We start from the raw sequence: 17,582 nt of genomic DNA on the forward strand, positions 1-17,582 counted from the left end.
CATTAGATGTTTTTATCATCAGCCTTTATTACGCCTTCTGGCGTGGATGTGATAGATTGCTGCCTCCAGCAGAGCTCTGAAGAATGTAATTTTGGCCAAGTCACTTTCCGCACCAGCTAGCCCCTTTCTGGCAGGCTCTGGTCTCTGTCATCTGAGCGAGGTGCTGGGCAGCGGGCCTTCCTCGGTGTTGGCTCTGGCGCCCGGCTGGAGGCCTGGCCCTGTGGTCAATGCTGCCTTTCAGGGTGCCGGGCAAGGCAGGTTTTGTGTGCTCATGGAAAACGGTCCCTGCCTGGGCCTCCCTGACTTCTGGGAGGAAATACTAGTAAGGAAGTTGGGGAAGAGGTGACAGGAAGCCTCCTTGACCCTCTCAGGAGTGAAAGGTGAATGATGGAGGGGGTAGCTTTTGCCCAGCTCAGCTCTCCCCCATGCTGCCCGCTGGGCACTGGGAGAGCGCGGGTGAGGTGGTGGCCGTGCTCACCAGGCCCTCACTCTGGCCGCCCTGCCAAGGTCTCCACCTTCCTCCTGGTAAAGGAGCAGAGCAGGCCCTACCTCCTCTTCTGGGTTTGGAGAGGAGGAGGAGCGAGAGGGGTGTGCAGTGTGAAGGGGTGCTTTGATGGTCCTCCTGTGGGCATTCAAAAATCAGCCTTCCCGGAAGTGAAAGGGCAGGTACACAATCAGGTGTGTGAGAGAGTGCATGCACGCACAAGTGTGCACCAGAGTGCAAGTGCCCAACGGCTTAATTCATGAGTTTCTCGGGTGTTCTCAACTAGCTTTCAAGACTGAGTTTAGGGGAGCAGCCCCTGCTCAGGGGGGCGTGAGTGAGCGGGTGAGTTCTAGCACAAGGACTCACCCCAGTTATGATCCTGCAGGAAATTCCCCCTCTCCCGGGCTCCTGGGCCTCATGTGGAAGGGACCTCGTGGAGGAAGGGTGTGCCGGCCAGAGTGCAGACCTGGGGGCAGGGGTCCGTCCAGGCCCGCCCTGTCACCTGTGTTGGGGACTCTGCTTCAGTCTCCTCATCTGTGCCTGAGAGAATCATAGCACCAGGATCGGAGGGTGGTTGAAGAAACAAATGAACTACTCCAAGTTGGAGTGTAGACCAGTGACCTTGATCAATGGGATACCATTGTTATCACCACAGGAGGCCCTGGGGATTTTGCAGCTCTGTTAACAGAAACAGTTACCTAACCTGAGAATTAATTAACAAATGAGCAGAAAAATTACCTGTTGGCATCACTCCCTTCCACAAGGTTCTCTGGAGGGGTTTGTGGCTCCCTCACAGTTACCCCTCCCCCCATAAGCATGCTCTTTAGTTACTGGCAGTAGAGAGGTGGGTCTTGGCTAGACCTTGAGGCCAGGGGGAGGGAGAGTCGCTCTGTCTCTGCAGAGAGGGGGCCCGGGGCCCTGTGCGGGGCTGGCCTGGGAGCTCTCTCATAGATGCCTGTGGGCATCTGGTCGTAGGGCTTCTGAGTTCCAGAGAGGATAGGGAGACGGTGTGCAGCTGGGGAAAGTGCTCAGGGTCTTGGAAGTTAGAGGACCCTGGTTCAAATTCTGGTGCTACTACCCTAGTTCCAGCCATGTTCCCTCTCTAAGCCTCTAGAATGGGGACACAGAAGTGCTGGGTACTGTGGCATCCCGGGAGGGGATACTAATGCTCATTGTCATTCTTGGGATGCTAGGCATGCAGGGGCCCCTGGGCCGTCACCGTGTAGAGGAGCGGTCGCAGGGTTGTCCTATGAAGTGAGAGTGGCGTGCGATACTATCCTCAGGAAGGGACCACAGGGCAGCCCATTTTCCATGTGCTCTCCCACAGCTGGCTGTTCAAGGGGTCCAGGCACGTTGCCTGCTCTCTGGGCCCGTGTTGGTGGCTCTCGTAAAACACCCGAGCCCCATGCAGCATGGTGGGTGAATGCTCCCAGCAGCCCTTGAGGCTCACGGGGCCACCTGCGGGCATGTGGGCTCTGTTCCCTTTCCCTGGACACCAGCTCCTCATGGTATATTGCTTGCACTGCTTACGTGATTCTTTCTCTCTCACTCTCAGTTCTTAACATTGTGGTAAAATATGCATAACAGAGAACTGACCAGTTTTAGCCCTAAGTGTACAGTTCTGTGGCATTAAGTACATTCACAGTGTTGTACAACCTTCCCCATTGTCCGTTTCCAGAACTTTTGCATCATCCCAAACAGAAACTCTGTGCCCGTAAAACACTGACTCTCCATTCACCCTGGTGGCCTCGATCATGCGTCCTGTCTCTGAATTTCACTCCTCTAGGCATCTCACGTAAGTGGGATCATACGATATTTGTTCTTTTGTGATTTGGCCTTTTTTCGTCCAGCATGAGGTCATCATGTTCTAGCATGCGTCAGAATTTCCTTCCTTTTTCTATCCAGTGAGGCTGTCCTTCAGGATAGATGGAGAAATACAGTTTCCCAGACCAAAAAAAAAAAAAGAAAGAAAGAAAAAAGAATTTCCTTCCTTTTGAAGGCCAAATAACATTCCATTGAAGGCAGGTTCCACTTTTTGTCCATTCATCTGCTAATGGACATTTGGCTTGTTTGCACCTTTTGACACAAGTGGATAGTGCTGCTGTGAACACTGGTGGACAGACCCCTGCTCAGGTCCCTGCCGTCAGTGCTTTTGTATCTGTCCCCAGGGCCATGGTTGTTCTAGGTTTAACCCTTTGAGAACTCGCCCCCCCAACTGTTTTCCATGGTGACTGCCCATTTTTCCTTCCCACATGCAATGCACAAAGGTTCCAGTTTTTCCACATTCTCACCAACACGCACTTTTCTTCCTTCCTTTTGCTTAAAAAAATTTTTTTTACAGTTTTTTATTTTTTTTTTTGAGAGACACAGAGAGACAGCGTGAGCAGGGGAGGGTCAGAGAGGGTGACACATAATCTGAAGCAGGCTCCAGGCTCTGAGTTAGCTGTCCTCACAGAGCCCGACGGGGCTTAAACCCACGAACTGTGAGATCATGACCTGAGCCAAAGCCAGACGCTTAACCGACTGAGCCACCCAGGCGCCCCACCTTTTTCTTTTAGATTTTACTTTTAAGTAATGTCTATTACTTAATGTGGGGCTCGAACTTACGACCCTGAGATCAAGAGTCGCGTGCTCTACCAACTGAGCCAGGCACGTGCCCCTATTTTTGATTTTTCAAAGAACTGGCTCAGTTGGTTGAGTGACTCTTGATTTCAGCTCAGGCCATGAAATCAGGGTCATGGAGTTGAGCCCTGTGTTGGGCTCTGTACTGAGCGTGGAGCCTGCTTGGGATTGTCTGTCTCTGTCTCTCTCTCTGTCTCTCTTTCTCTGCCTCTCTCCCTTGCCCATGCTTTCTGTCACTCAAAAAAATTATTTTAGCCATCCTTGAAGGTGTGAAATTCCCTCCCCTTTTTCATCAAACAAACCGTTTTTATACCGGTGAGACGCATCTAGGAAGCTTGGAGGGGACTTAAAACTTACTCTTTTCATTTTACTTTTAACGTGTGGGAAATGTGGAAATAAACATGAAATGTTCCTTTTTTTTTTTTTTTTTTTTTTTTTTTGCAAAAGCAAAGGGCTTTATTACAGGTTTAGGCTCGCCGGGGCCTAAACTCAGGCTCACAGACTTTACAGGCGTGGTGGATCCATGCGGAGAGCCTGAAATGTTCCTATTAATGTTTTTAGAAAACATGCAGGAAGTGAAGGTGCCCTTTAAATTTCCCCATTTTAGACACCTTCCTAGCCTGCTGCTGGGCAGCATGTTTCCAGGGTTTTCCAGTCATTTGTGTGCAGTTGTGAGCATTTATGAGCAGTTTCCCATTAAACATTTTTAAAAGTTTATTTTGAGAGCGTGAGTGCAAGCGCACCTGCAGGGGAGGGGTAGAGTGAGAGAGAGTGGGAGTGCACACAAGCAGGGGAGGGGTAGAGAGAGGGAGAGAGAGAATCCAAGCAGGCTCCGAACCATGAGTGCAGAGCCCAATGTAGGGTTTGAACCCACGAACCATGAGATCATGGCCTGAGCCAAAACCAAGAGTTGGATGCTTAATCGACGGAGCCCCCCAGGTGCCCCAGTTTTCCACTTTTATAGAAAAAGCGACCTACCACCTTATTGTTCAATGACTTGGTCTTCTTACTGAACAACTTAGTCTTTCCATGGTGGTGTTTATAGATATGCCACTGTTGTATTTTATTTGTTGCATGGTGTGGGTGCGTTGTACTTTAAACGGCATTGGCATGAATCGCCGAGCGTGCTCCCTGCACCGATACCATGAGCAGCGCCGGCCAATGTCAGCAGCAGCGGGTCTCCTGCCTCAGCCTCAGTCTCCCTCTGGGCCTCCGGCCCCTGCTCGCACGCTCCCGCGGGCCTCTCCGAGCTGGCATCTGGGGCGCAGTTTCCTGCCCGCCTGCCTCTCTGACCTTCTTTGTCTCTGCCCTGCAGGCCAAGAACAAGGAGACGGGCGCCTTGGCGGCCGCCAAGGTCATAGAGACCAAGAGTGAGGAGGAGCTGGAGGACTACACGGTGGAGATCGACATCCTGGCCACCTGTGACCACCCCTACATCGTGAAGCTCCTGGGAGCCTACTACTACGATGGGAAGCTGTGGGTAAGGGCCGCCCGCCCGCCCCTCCCGGTCCTTGTGGCCGGGCAGGCTGGAGCTAGCCTGGTTTGCTGCTGCCCCGCTCTTCCTGAGTGTCTGCTCTGAGGGCCAGGGCCGGGGTGAGAAGAAGGTGACGTGAGGGGCTCTACGTCTGCTCTCCTTCCCTTTCTACTAGAGCCTCCCCACTTTTGGGGGTGAGGGCAGTATCTTGGCGCAGGAAGGAATTCTTTTTGGATGGGGGTGGGGCAGAAAGAGAGGGAGAGGGAGAGAATCCCAAGTAGGCTTCATGCCCAGAGCCTGATGTGGGGCTCAATCCTGTGACCGTGAGGTGACCTCTGGCTCAATCTGTGACTCAAACTGTGACCTGAGCCAAAGTCAGGAGTTGGACGCTTCACCGACTGAGCCACCCCGGAGCCCCATGGAATTCTAAAGCTATACTTCTGGGCCTCAAATCCCAGCTCTACCACTTACAAGCTAGAGAACCCTGGGCAACTTCTCTGTGCCTCAGTTTTTCTAACCGTGAGATGGAAGTAATAGTAATATGTAGCCCATTTGGTCATTACAGGGATCAAATAAATTGGGGCCAGTGCTCCAAAGTGCACCTGGCAGGTACAAGAGCCAGGTGAATGTCCACTGTTTTATTGTTTGTGTGTGTTATATTATTTGTGATAGCAGCCTCATTACCACCACCTCTGTGGGTGCTGTGTGCGGATTCTCTCCAGTGGCAGCACCGGAGAAGGGGGCCCCCAACGCCCTTGTTCTCCGTCAGCAGCCTCGCAGCTGGATGTGCACGGGGTGGGTGCAGCCTCAGACCCCACCTTCCAAGCCAGCCTCACTCCCAACCTCTCCAGAGAAATTCTGCAGTGTCCCTGGTTTTCGTAGGATGTGTCCTGTAGAATGCTTGTTCCATGGTCACCCTTCTGGGATGAATGCCTCTCAGTTTATAAAACCCAGATTCCCTAGAACATACTTGTCTCTTCAAACGATTTTTCAGCAAGTGTTTTATGTGTAGAGCAATGTGTTTATGTTCCCAAAACCCAATTCAACATTTGTCACAACATCACGTGCAGGGAAAGTCACCTGTGAATTCTAGATGCAAGTGGAAGACGGTCAGAGTCACAGGTAGATGTTTTGCAGAGGCAGCCGAGGGTCAGCAGGTGCTGGAGCGTAGAGAGCTGGCCCAGGTCCGTGTTGCCGCACAGGGCAAGGTTCATGGTGATGTGGCTACGCGGGCATGTTCTCTGCAGTCAGACTCCTGTTGTGATAGTTTATTATGTGTAGAGAGAGGGTTACTGTGTTTAGTTATATTTTAGGAAATTAATGGGGAGTTTGGAGGTGATGTAATGTTTTTAACTGTCCTCATTTAAAATAAGAGGAAATAGGGGCCCCTGGGTGGCTCCGTCAATTGGGCGTCCAAGTTCGGTTCAGGTCATGATCTCGCCATTCCTGAGTGGGAGCTCCACATCGGGCTCTGTGCTGACAGCTCAGAGCCTGGAGCATGCTTTGGATTCTGTGTCTCCTTCTCTCTTTTGCCCCTTCCCTACTCTCACTCTATGTCTCTCTGTCTCAAAAAAAAAGGGGGGGGAAATAGACCCCAGGTTGGGTTTTTTTTTCAGTACAGGATGCCTGATTTTTAGGAACAGACTGCTGATGCTTGGTAGGGAAATCTGCGTTTCATTTGAGAAAAGAAACCTGCTGTTTAAGAAAAACCAAAGGAGAGTTTAGGGAAACCACTGTCGGGGTTTATCCCTGTCATTTCACAGAAGTGAAGGAAGCCAGTGTCGGAGGGGAGTGAGAATATGGCCCCCCTCCCCCGCTTCACCCAGAGCTCTGTCCACTGAACCGGCCTTCCCCTTCAATCTTGGATGGAAGCCAACTTTCCTTTGCCTCTGAGCAAGGTCTCTTTGGGGAGCCCCCTAGATGTCACTGGGGAGATAGAACCACTGCCAGCTGCAGATTCCAGAGCCTTGCCTCATCCATGGTATCCAGGTGCCCGGGGAGGTGAGCCAGGCGGGGCCACAGGCCCGGAGGGGGCGGAGCCTCTGGCTCCCAGCCTCGTGCCTGAACCTGCCTGTTTCCTCATCCTGTTCCTGGAGCTGCTTTTCACTGAGGTCTTCCCTTTAAGAAATTAAATACTATATTTATGATCACTGGAGAAAAATAAGAGGATAAGAAAAGCAAAAGGAAAAAAAGGGTTAAGACCATGCAAATTTTTGTACCAGAGATACCCTGATAACACAATATATTTTTTTAGGTTTTAAAATATATACACATACATACCCCTACCCACAGGTTTTTTTTAAAAAAAAAACAAGAAAAATTGATATCATATCCATTAGTTTACCTTTTACTCTTTTTAAGGTTTCTTAAGAACAGCGTTTCATGTCAGTGAGAGAACACTGCATCCTCATATTTGGTTTTTCTGTGAATTCCATCTTCTGGCTGTGTCATTCCCTGTTGTTGGGCCTTTAGGGTGCTTCTTTATTTTTCTGTTATAAACAACTTTGTGATGGACTTCTTTGAATTTTTTATTTTATTTTATTTTATTTTATTTTATTTTATTTTATTTTGAGAGACAGAGAGAGACAGCGCGAGCAGGGGAGGGTCAGAGAGAGAGGGAGACACAGAATCTGAAGCAGGCTCCAGGCTCTGAGGTGACAGCACAGAGCCCAAGGTGGGGCTCAAACTCATAAGCTGTGAGATCATAACCTAAGCTGAAGTTGGATGCTTAACCAACTGAGCCACCCAGGCACTCCTGTTTGTTTGTTTGTTTGTTTGTTTATTTATTTAAGAGAGAAAGAGACAGAGCATGAGCCAGGAAGGGGCAGAGAAAGGGAGACACAGAATCTGAAGCAGGATCTAGGCTCTGAGCTGTCAGCACAGAGCCCAATGCAGGGCTTAAACTCAGAAACTGCGAGATATGACTGGAACCGAAGTTGAGCATTTAACTGACTGACCCACCCAGGTGCCCCTAAGCTTTTTTTTTTTTTAAGTTTATTTATTTTTGAGAGAGAGACAGAGACAAACAGACAGAAAGCATGAGCACGAGTGGGGGAGGGGCAGAGAGTGAGGGAAAAAGACAGAATCCCAAGCAGGAATCCCACACTGTCAGCACAGAGCCTGAGGTGGGGCTCAAACCCATGAACTGTAAAATCATGACCTGAGCCAAAACCAAGAGTTGAAGGCTTAACCCCTTGAGCCACCCAGGTGCCCCAAGAAAAACGTCTTTTGTATGTCTGTTCCCATTATTGATTGTGGCTGGGTACCAAGGTCATTACTTTCCCAAGCCCAAAGATAATACCAACCAACCACAGGTACCATTTTTGAGGACTCACTGTGTGCTAGGCCTTTTGCTCTGAGTTATACTTCTATTCTGTCACTTAATTTTCATTCTGTTAGGCTGTTTCTTTTACCCCATCTTATGGATGAAAATGAGCAACAAAGAGATTAAGTAAGTCCTCCTCCCTCCTGCCCCTGAAGGCCACACAGCTAAAAAGTGACAGATAGAGAAGAAGGACAATTCATAACTGGGCTGTGACTGTCATGAGGTCATTTAAATGGATACATGAGAATCTTCTGCCCCGAAGTTGATGTTAGCTTGGTACTCTCTCACCCAGGGCTGCTGCTGTGGCCAGAGCCAGTTCTCACCCTCCTCTCCGGTGGCTTCCCCTACAGCCTGCACTTGTTATTTTGTAGACCCTTAAAGGTGCCATGTTCTCATTTTTGATGACATGTTTTAGACCTTGTGAAATCAAGGAAGGTGCTGGAACTAGGTGGATAATGGGGAAAGGTCTCCAGCAGAAGGGGCAGCATGGGTAGTGGTGCAGAGGCATGAAAGTTGTGGCATTTGGATAATCTAGGATCCGTAGCCTAGGTCAGGGCAGCCTGCGGTGAAAGATGAGGGCAGTGAGTAATTGGAGGCCATGTTGTGCAGGACCTCAGATGCCAAGATGAGGAGTTTGCACTTAACTTTTTAGATCCGTGGTTCTCGAGATGCAGCTTTCAGACTAGCAGCAGCAGCCCCTGGGACCTTGTTAGAAGTGCAGAACATTAGGTCCCAGCCCAGACAGCCCTGCTGAATCAGAAACTGTGGGTGGAGCCCAGGAGTCTGTGTTTTAAGGAGTCCGCTAGGTGACTCTGATCCTTGTTTAGTTCGGGAACCGTTTTAGGTAATGTGAGCTCACTGGCAGTTTTCAACAGGGGAGGGACACACGTTTTGCATTTTAGAAAGAAATCAGGTTTGAGGGGACAAGGGTCACACCAGAAAGCAGTAAGAAAAGCAGGTGCGATGGGGGCATCATTTGGTCAGGAAAGACTTCAAAAGGAACATTTGAGCTGGATCTTGCAGGATGCCTAGGACTTCTCCAGAGGGATAGGAGAAGGAAGGGCAGTCTAAATAGATAGCATATGCAGAAGTTTGCCATGGAGAAGGCTTGTTCTCAGCTCGCGGGTTGGAAGATACACTGACTTGTTGGCGTTTCTTTCCGTGTGGTGGTTCTCAGATCCAGCCCCCTGTGTGGCTCCCGGAGCTGTCTTTGCCATGGTGGTGTCTTCGACAAAACCAGGCCTGGACCTGGGGTCTGTTCTCAGGGCTGGGGCTTTGGCTGTTGCCCAAGTGTCCTGGACCCTTGCCCCACCATGACATCCAGGGGCAGCCCCCGCCCCCCACCCCGGGATGGGGCGGGGGTCATTCACGAAGGCACCCCACCTGCAGTCAGACAAGATTAGCTAATTTTCTTCCAGAATTTGTAATCTTAGCAAAACCCTTTGGTGGTTTCTCATGCTCACTTCTGCTTTTGAATATCAAGTGGTGCAAGTGGGGGAAAAACAACTCAGAATATTCTAGACCAACACTGTCCAATAGGAAGATAATGTGAGCCACATACATAATTTTAAATTTTCTTGAAAATAAAGTTTTTAATGTTTGTTTATTATTTTTGAGTGAGAGACAGAGACCAAGTATGAGCAGGGCAGGGACAGAGAGAGAGGGAGACACAGAATCTGAAACAGGCTCTAGGCTCCGAGCTGTCAGCACAGAACCCGAGGTGGCACTCGAACCCATGAACCATGAGATCATGACCTGAGTCAAAGTTGGACACTTAACCAACTAAGCCACCCAGGCACCCCTATAATTTTAAGTTCCCTAATAGCTATAGTTAAAAAAAAGAAAGAGATGAAGTTAATTTAAATAATACAATTTATTTAACCCAGTATATCAAAAATATTATTTTGACACAGAATCAATATAAAAATTATTCATGAAACATTTTATTCTATTTTTCATTCTAAGCCTTCAAATCCAGTGTGTTTTTTACACTTAGAGCACATCTCAATTCAGGAGCTACATTTTCATCAGAATTGTCTGTTTCAATGTCATAAAATTTACCGTTGACAAAAGGGATGCAATGTTATCTCCACATCCTTAAATGTTTCCTAGCAACAGAGATGAGTGTCAGATTTTAAGTTGAAACTAACCAAGAGTGAGTTAAGTGCCACATTTTGTTCTGCACCAGCCACGTTTCAAGTGCTCGATAGCCACATGTGGTTAGCGGCTACCGGATTGGACAGTGTCGACAATGCAGCTCTGGAGGTAGACCCAGGACCCCAAAAGGAGGGAGCTGGGGAGTCCCTGGGCTGCCTTCAGGACATCCCTTCAGTTTACAACAGCCCCTGCTCACCAGCATCCCTCCCGTCCCCAACCCCAGCCCTGAGCCAGATCTTGGTCTCTGGGAGGTCTTTTGAGGGTTGGGTCTGCTTTCCTACAGGTATCTGGCTGGGAGTGGGAGAATGGGATGAGGGTAAATATTTAACAGTCACGTCCCACGGAGAACAGCCCTGGTGTACCATCTGCCAATTTCTGTGGTGTGAACATTGCCGCTTTGGTTAATTTCAGGCTGCAAACACCATGTCACTCACGAAACTGGAGAGAGGTCTGGCGTAGTACTCCACGAGAAAGTGTTTCTGCCATACAGATAGGGCACGTGTAAATGATTCCAGGAGTGTAGATTGAGTAGAACGTGATACGATCACTAGGGAAAGGGTGGGTTTTGAGTGTTTATAATCTTAGTTTTTGATGTAAGTCCAAAAGCTGTCACGTTATATAACTTAATTTTTAATCACGGTTGTGTTTAACAGCTGGCTTACAAAAATTCCTGAAAATTTCACAATCTGCATCTCAAGCCAGTGAATGCGAGCTCTGGCGCACCACCGGCGCCCGCCCGGAGGAGTGTTGACTAAGCCACAGAACACTGCAGCTGGGCGTCATGCAGCCATCCACTCATCTGGAAGATGAGACAGCTCAGGCCAGAGAGGGTGTGGGGTTTGCCTGAGGTCACACAGCGAATTAGTCACAAGGCCAGACATAGAGAAGTCTTGAAAAAACCGAGGATGAGAGAATCTTTTCGTGTTACACTGCCCTGTAGAAAGTCCTTCCACGGCTCCTCAGAAAGTCTTCCAGACCCATTACGCGGCACGCAGTCTCTGGTCTACCGTCCGCGGACGCTTGCCCAGACCTCTTCTCAGCTCTTTGCAGGTGGCCCCTCCAGACCTTTGCTTGCCTAGCACCGTCTTCCCAGGCATGCCCTTCCCATTGTCATCTGCCGTCAACAAGAGCATCACCGCCTACACGAGGCATCTTCACTCCTTCCCCCTGCCTCTCGGTGAGATGCACCTCCTCTTCCTCTCCGCTCCATTTGTTCTCTCTCCTTCTACCAGGCATGTTTTAGCACAGTTACCGTCTTGGTGTCCCCTTGGGAGACTGGGTCCTGCCTTCATTCTTGCCCAGGACTGGTCCAGCACAAGGGAGGGAGTGGAGGTCCAGGCCGGTCGCCTCAAGACAGCTGAGGCAGGGGTGCTGGGTGGCTTGGTCAGTTAAGCATCCGATTCTTGATTTCAGTTCAGGTCATGATCTCATGGTTCATGAGACTAAGCCCTGTGCTGTCAGTGCGGAGCCTGCTTGGGATTTTCCCTCTCCCTCTCTTTCTTTACCTGCCTGCTCTCCCCTTCTCTCTCTCTCTCTCTCTCTCTCTCTCAAAAATAAATAAATAAACATGAACAAAAAGCAGACAGCTGAGGTGCTTGGGGTGAGTGAAGACCCACAGAGCTGTCCGGAGGCTGACTTTGGCTTTGTTCTCTAGCTAGTGATGGCTGATGGGGAGGAGGGAAGCTTTTCCCTGTGCTGAGTGGAAGAGAGGACAAGGTGGCTGGAGTCCTGCTTTTGCACATGGCGAGCATTTTGAATCCCCTCTGATCAGGGCTTCTGACCTTGCTTGGCCTTTTTGATGAACACAAACCCTAAGTCTTGATGTGTTTGTTACCTGTTCACCCCAGGACATCCAGCCTTGGCCTCTACAAGGGTAGAGGTGTAATGTTGGGGCTGTTAACCCTGCAGCCCCCCACAGACTGCTGCATTCTCCACTTAGTCATTTAACCAAGTCTCTCTCGGGTTCCTTCCTTGTGCTAAGCCTTGTCCCGGGTCCCTTGATACAGAAATTGATGCAGGCAGACTGGGCCTGAGGACCCAGTGGGGGTCCCACAGGACCAGCCAGAGAGGCTCCTTGGCTTCATGCAGGATGGAAATCAAACTCAAGCCAGCAGGAGGTGAAGCCTAGGGACGGGGCAAGCCATCTCCAGTGTGTGGTCTGGGAAGCCCCTCTGAGGAGGTGACCTTTGAGAAGGAGCCAGTGGAGGGAGACCGAGGTTACATCAAGTGTGAGGCTCTGAAGCGGGAGTGCGTTCACTGCATTTAAAGACAGTGCAGGGCAGCTGCCTGGGTGGGAGGAGATGGGTCAGGAAGGGAGGAGTTGCTGTCTTATCTTAGGTGCTGGGAAGCCCCTGGGGGTTTCAAGCAGGGTAGTGCCTGCCCTCTTCTTCAGCCATCAATCCGATTGTCTGAGTCCCTTTGCTCCTCCTGCGTGCCTGTCACCTGTATTTCCTTCTTCCCTGCCCTGCAGGGAAGGAGCGAGGTCCTGTCCAGTCTCTTGGTGCCAGTATGGGTGTTAGCCTTTGAGTCTCCATCTCTTCAGCGCAAATGGAGAGGATGATGACCTTATCCTATTGTAAGGATGAAGTGAGCCTTGCAGGGCAGGTGTGGGCAGTAGTGTCTGGCACAAAGTGGGTGCTTAGTTAATGCCATCGTCCCCCTCTCCCCTCCTCTCTCAGCCCTTTTGTCCCCATTCCCTGGATGCTTCCCAGCTCTTACTGCTAGTTTCCTGCAGCTCCCTCTCTTCTTGCTTCTCTGCCTTTTGCCTGGTGAACCTTCCTGAAGCCTGACCGTGATTTTCTCCTCGACACTGACTTTGTGAGGAAAAGCCTTTCTTGTGCGCGCAGCAGGCCTGGGCACCCTGGCCTGCCCTGGAGACCTGACACAGGTTGAGTTTGGAGGACCCCGTGTCCCCTGCTTTCATTCAGTCAGAAAGCTTTGTAGTGGGTTTATTTGCCCAGCAATCTTTGCTGAGTATCGAACAGAGCAGTGAACAGAGCAGTGACTCTTCTGCGTGGCATGGGAGGTCTGTACAGTCATGGAGTCTTCCTGGGGTTCCCTGGGCATGAACGAGCCGTTCTCAGTGCTGAGCATCGACACTGTTTAGAGAAAAGTCTCTATAGGGCTCCTGCTTCCACAGCTCGTTTGTTTGGCTGCCGCTGTAATAGTTAACCTTCTTTTTTAAGTGATTCACTTAAAAAACTTTTTAAATGCTTATAGTATTATTTTTTTTTTGAGAGAGAGAGAGAGAGAGAGAGAGAGAGAGAGAGACAATGTGAATGGGCGAAGGGCAGAGAGAGAAGGAGACACAGAATCTGAAGCAGGCTCCAGGCTCTGAGCTGTCAGCACAGAGCCCGACACAGGGCTCAGACTTGTGAACTGTGAGATCATGGCCTGAGCCGAAGTTGGATGCTTAACTGACTGAGCCACCCAGGTGCTCCCCCTCCCTTTTTAAGTTTATTTATTTATTTTGAGAGAGAGCGAGAGCGAGAGCGAGAGCGAGAGAGAGAGAGAGAGAGAGAGAGAGAGAATGAGCATAAGTGAGGGAGGGGCAGAGAGACAGATTCCCAAGCAGGCTCCACACTATCAGCACAGAGCCTGACACGGGGCTTGAACTCACAAATCATGAGATCATGACCTGAGCCCAAATCAAGAGTCAGATGCTTAATTAACTGAGCCACCCAGGCGCCCCCCACTCTTTTTATTTTTTTTTAAGTTTATTTAGTTTCAAAGAGAGAGTGGGGGAGGGGCAGAGAGAGAGAGAGAGAATCCCAAGCAGGCTCTGTGTTGTCAGTGCAGAGCCCAACATGGGACTCACTTTTTAGAATTTAAATACATTTCTCTAAAAAGAAATGTTCATCTCACTACCCTACATGGAAAACTAGGACCCACTTGTCATAAACAGAAATAAAAGAAAATAAAGCAATTCTGTTAAATCCTAACCTGATCCCTTCCCCTGCCAAAGCCTTCAGCCTGGGCACGCCGCTCCCTGGTCAAGGGAGGTTGTCACCATGGGCCTCTGCGGCACATTAGTACCGACTCCCCACTCCCAAGCTGACCCCCAGAGTAGCTCCGTGACTCCGGTCCCGGGGTTTGGATCGTTCTCTCTGTGTGCGGAGTTGTCCTGTATGTTGTAGAGTATTTAGCAACATTCCTGCCTCTACCCGCTGGATTCTAGTAGAACGCCTCACCTCCCGGCCCAGTCTGGCAACCACACGTCTCCAGATGTTGCCACATGTCCCCTGGGGCGGGGGGTGGAGGGCAAAATCACCCCTGTTGAGGACTACGCGTCTTTACCACCCAGTGTTTCGCTGTTGGGATGGGAGGGTATCTATTATGCCAGACAGGCTGTGAGCTGTGCCCCTCACCTGCGGGCGAAGCCTTGAAGCAAACTGCAGCCTGATGGTCTCGGGCCAGATCGGACCTGCAGATACTTTTTGTTCAGCATGCGAGATGCTTTTAGAAATTTGTTGGAGCATTTTGTCATATTCTGGCCTTGAACATTCTGGAGATGCGGTCTTATAGGCTACCTTTCTGCATGGCAGCAACTGTCTGGGCCCCACAGACAGGGGTGTGTTCTCCGGTTAGCCTCAGACCTCACCGCTCCCTGATGCATTCCCGATACCGAGGTCTGTCTGTTATTGGGGTGTACCGCTCTTGAACTTCAAGTAGAATTGAGAGGAAACATTTCTCAGCTTGTGTCTCTGTCCAGACTGAGGAAAGTAAGGATAAACAAGAAGATCGTGTTCCTAGAAAAATGCTGAGAGCATATTTTTTCATGCACGCAGCCTCTTTTGCCCCATAAGTCACCAGACCTGGTGGGCTCTGAAGTCAGGACTCCTGGCCTAGGGAATCCAAAAGTAGGCTTGTGGGGAATCTGTGAATTTTCTGGACACGTGTACCAACTGTGTGTGTGTGTGTGTGTGTGTGTGTGTGTGTGTTTAGTACCCAGAAGGAGTGACTAGGGGCTTTTCAGAGAGTGACTTCTTGTCTGAAAGAAAACATTCTGCGAAGAGGAAGTGCAGGTCCCAGGGTCACAGAGCAGGGTATGGGTGGGAGGGGCCCACTGTCCACACAGGTCCCTGTGACCACATTTCATGGTCAGGGTTTCCGTGGCTTGTCGCCTGGGGCGAGGCGGCCAGCTGTCGGTTGCTGACAGAGCTTGTGTATCTGGCCTTAAACAAGCCAGAGCTATAAAGAGAAGGTCATGTTAGAAAGTAGTTAGCACCTCTGTCTACACCTAGAAAGTGGCTGGGTGTGGCAGCAGCCTGGGCTGGTGGTAACAGGAGACTAGAGGTCTCCCCAGGTCTGAGACCAGCTTGCTGTGTGACGGTAGCCGAGCTCCGTCCCCTCTCTGTGCCTCTGCTCCCTGGCCCACAATGCCAGAGGCTTGGACGGGTTGAGCTCAAGGAGGTCTTTTCACCGAAGTTGCCTCATTTTGTCCTGACCCAGGTTTCTCTGGAATCTTGAATTCTGGATTCATAGGCATCAGTATTGTGGGCCAGGACCCCTTCCCACGGGCTCTAGGGTCCTGCCCCCTGGGAGCAGCCTGGCATTCACTAACCTCTCCTCTCCCTCTGGATTGGCTCTGTGGGGCACCCACTTGTTGGGACACACACCCACCCTCTCTAGTACCTGAAGGTCTACACAGCTTCTCGTCCTTTGAGGTAGATGTGTTAGGACTTTCTTGCCATTCCCCTTCTACATCCCCTTGGGGAGGGAAAGCGGGGGAGGAGGCTTTTGTAGCTCCTTGGACTAGAGGATGAGTCAGGAGGGGGGGTGGGGGATGAGGAGGAGGAGTCAGCAAAATAACCTGCCCTTTGCTGGGTTCTTTCATGATTATCTCACCGAATTGTCCCAAATCTATGGGATAGAGATGCTGTTACCTCCATTTTACAGATGTGAAGATCAAGGGTCAGAGAAAGAGAGAATAACTTGTCTGGACTCACATCCAGTTTCCAACCCTGATCATCTGGGCTTAAAAACCTTGTCCCCTCCCCCCTGCAGTGCCCCTCTGTGGGTGCCAGCCCTGGGCACCACCGGGAACAGTTCAAAGGATACAGTGTGTGACTCACTGCTGTCCACCTGAGGAGCCCACTGTCCATCAACACTTTCGGGCAGTGCCTGGTGGGAAGAGGGCTGGGAGCTGTGGATGGACAGGACAGCCTGGCGCTGCCGGGAATCCTGCTGTCGGGATGGCTGGGCTGGGGCCTGTGTGTCACAGTCACAGGAGCAAGGGTGACTCTATAGTCTGGGCATTTGTCCATCACATTCTCAAGCATGTCCACAAGGCTTTTGTCTGCTCTCTGACCCTGTCGGCCAGCTGTCTTCCCCTCCTTGGTCCTCCTGTGTCCCCCTCACATTCCTTCAGTCTGTCAGGCACGGGCTTTGGAGTTGCCCACACCTGGACTGGAATCTGCCTCCCGTGCCACCGCCTGACCCCAGACGTATCTCTTCCTGCTTAAGAATCTCAGTTTCCTCATCTGGACCTGGAGGATGATGACACTGACTTCACAGTCCTTTGTCCAGCGCCAGAAACCCAGCTGTCCCAGCTGACGGGCAGCAGGAGTGCAGGATCAGGCACAGGAGTCCAGGCCTCTGGCTTGGCTTGAAGGGTCAGCAGCTCCAGCCTGCATGGCATCTCTGAGCTGGCTGAGTATAACTGCCCCGTGGCTGGGCACCTGTCCTCCCTCTGCCCCATTTATGCTCTGCCAGGCCCCAAAGGGGACAAATCTTCCCAGGCCTGGGCGCGAAGTAAGGAAACGGGTGCTCAGGGGGCCGGGGGCTCTCTTCTGTCTGGATCGCTCCCTTCCCAGTGGTGCCTCTACTGGGCTCTCTCAGAAGGCTTCTGGCTTGTGTTGTCACTGAGGGGACCTTTAATGCCTCCAGCTGTCACACGGTCTGTGAGTCCCCATCGTGGTCACTTCTGCATGTGTCTGCTGTTGTACATCCCCAGCTTCATGTGTCAGGATCGAGACCTCCCTGGAGTAGATGGGGCGGCCGCTCTTCACTCATGTATGCATTCATTCATTCATCCATTCATTCATTCACTCACTGGCTTGTGGCTTCCTCCCCCTCCTCCCTCCTCCCTCTGCCAACAAACATTCAGGGAGTACCAGCTGCGTGCCGGGCACCATTTCAGGTGGTGAAGGCACAGACACACAGCCCTGCCTTCAGGGAAAAGCCACTCCAGGGGTGGCTCAGAGAGGCCGACAGTAGACAAAATGAGCACATAGGCGCACAGAGTGTCCGGTGGTGGTATGTGCTATGAACAGACGGGCGATGGAGCTGCCTGGGACACCCAGTGTTTTCCCCGGCTCCCCGCTGCTCTGCAGCTGCTCCTTTGCACCCTCACGGGGCACGTACTGGTGGGACACACTTCCTGTGAGCGCCTGGTTCTAGTGTCCAGACGGTTCGTGCCCTTGCCAAATACACTGTCATGTCACCCTGTTTGATCACTACCTGGCCGGCAGGTCCTACAATGACCCCCACCAAAAAATGTTTTTTTCTTTTTTTTTTTT

At 50.9% G+C, this 17,582-nt stretch overlaps 1 protein-coding gene across 2 annotated transcripts in view; it reads left to right on the forward strand.

Moving 5' to 3' along the window:
• Nucleotides 1–17,582, forward strand: part of STK10 (serine/threonine kinase 10) — a 119,005-nt gene that overhangs the window by 21,289 nt on the left and 80,134 nt on the right. For both annotated transcript variants that reach the window (XM_029942859.1, XM_029942860.1), the window contains exon 2: nucleotides 4,422–4,586. In XM_029942859.1, coding sequence (XP_029798719.1) covers nucleotides 4,422–4,586 — 165 coding nt within the window. The remainder of the gene's footprint in view (nucleotides 1–4,421; nucleotides 4,587–17,582) is intronic.

Source organism: Suricata suricatta, chromosome 6, assembly GCF_006229205.1.
Source record: "Suricata suricatta isolate VVHF042 chromosome 6, meerkat_22Aug2017_6uvM2_HiC, whole genome shotgun sequence".
NCBI classification, from domain to species: domain Eukaryota; kingdom Metazoa; phylum Chordata; class Mammalia; order Carnivora; family Herpestidae; genus Suricata; species Suricata suricatta.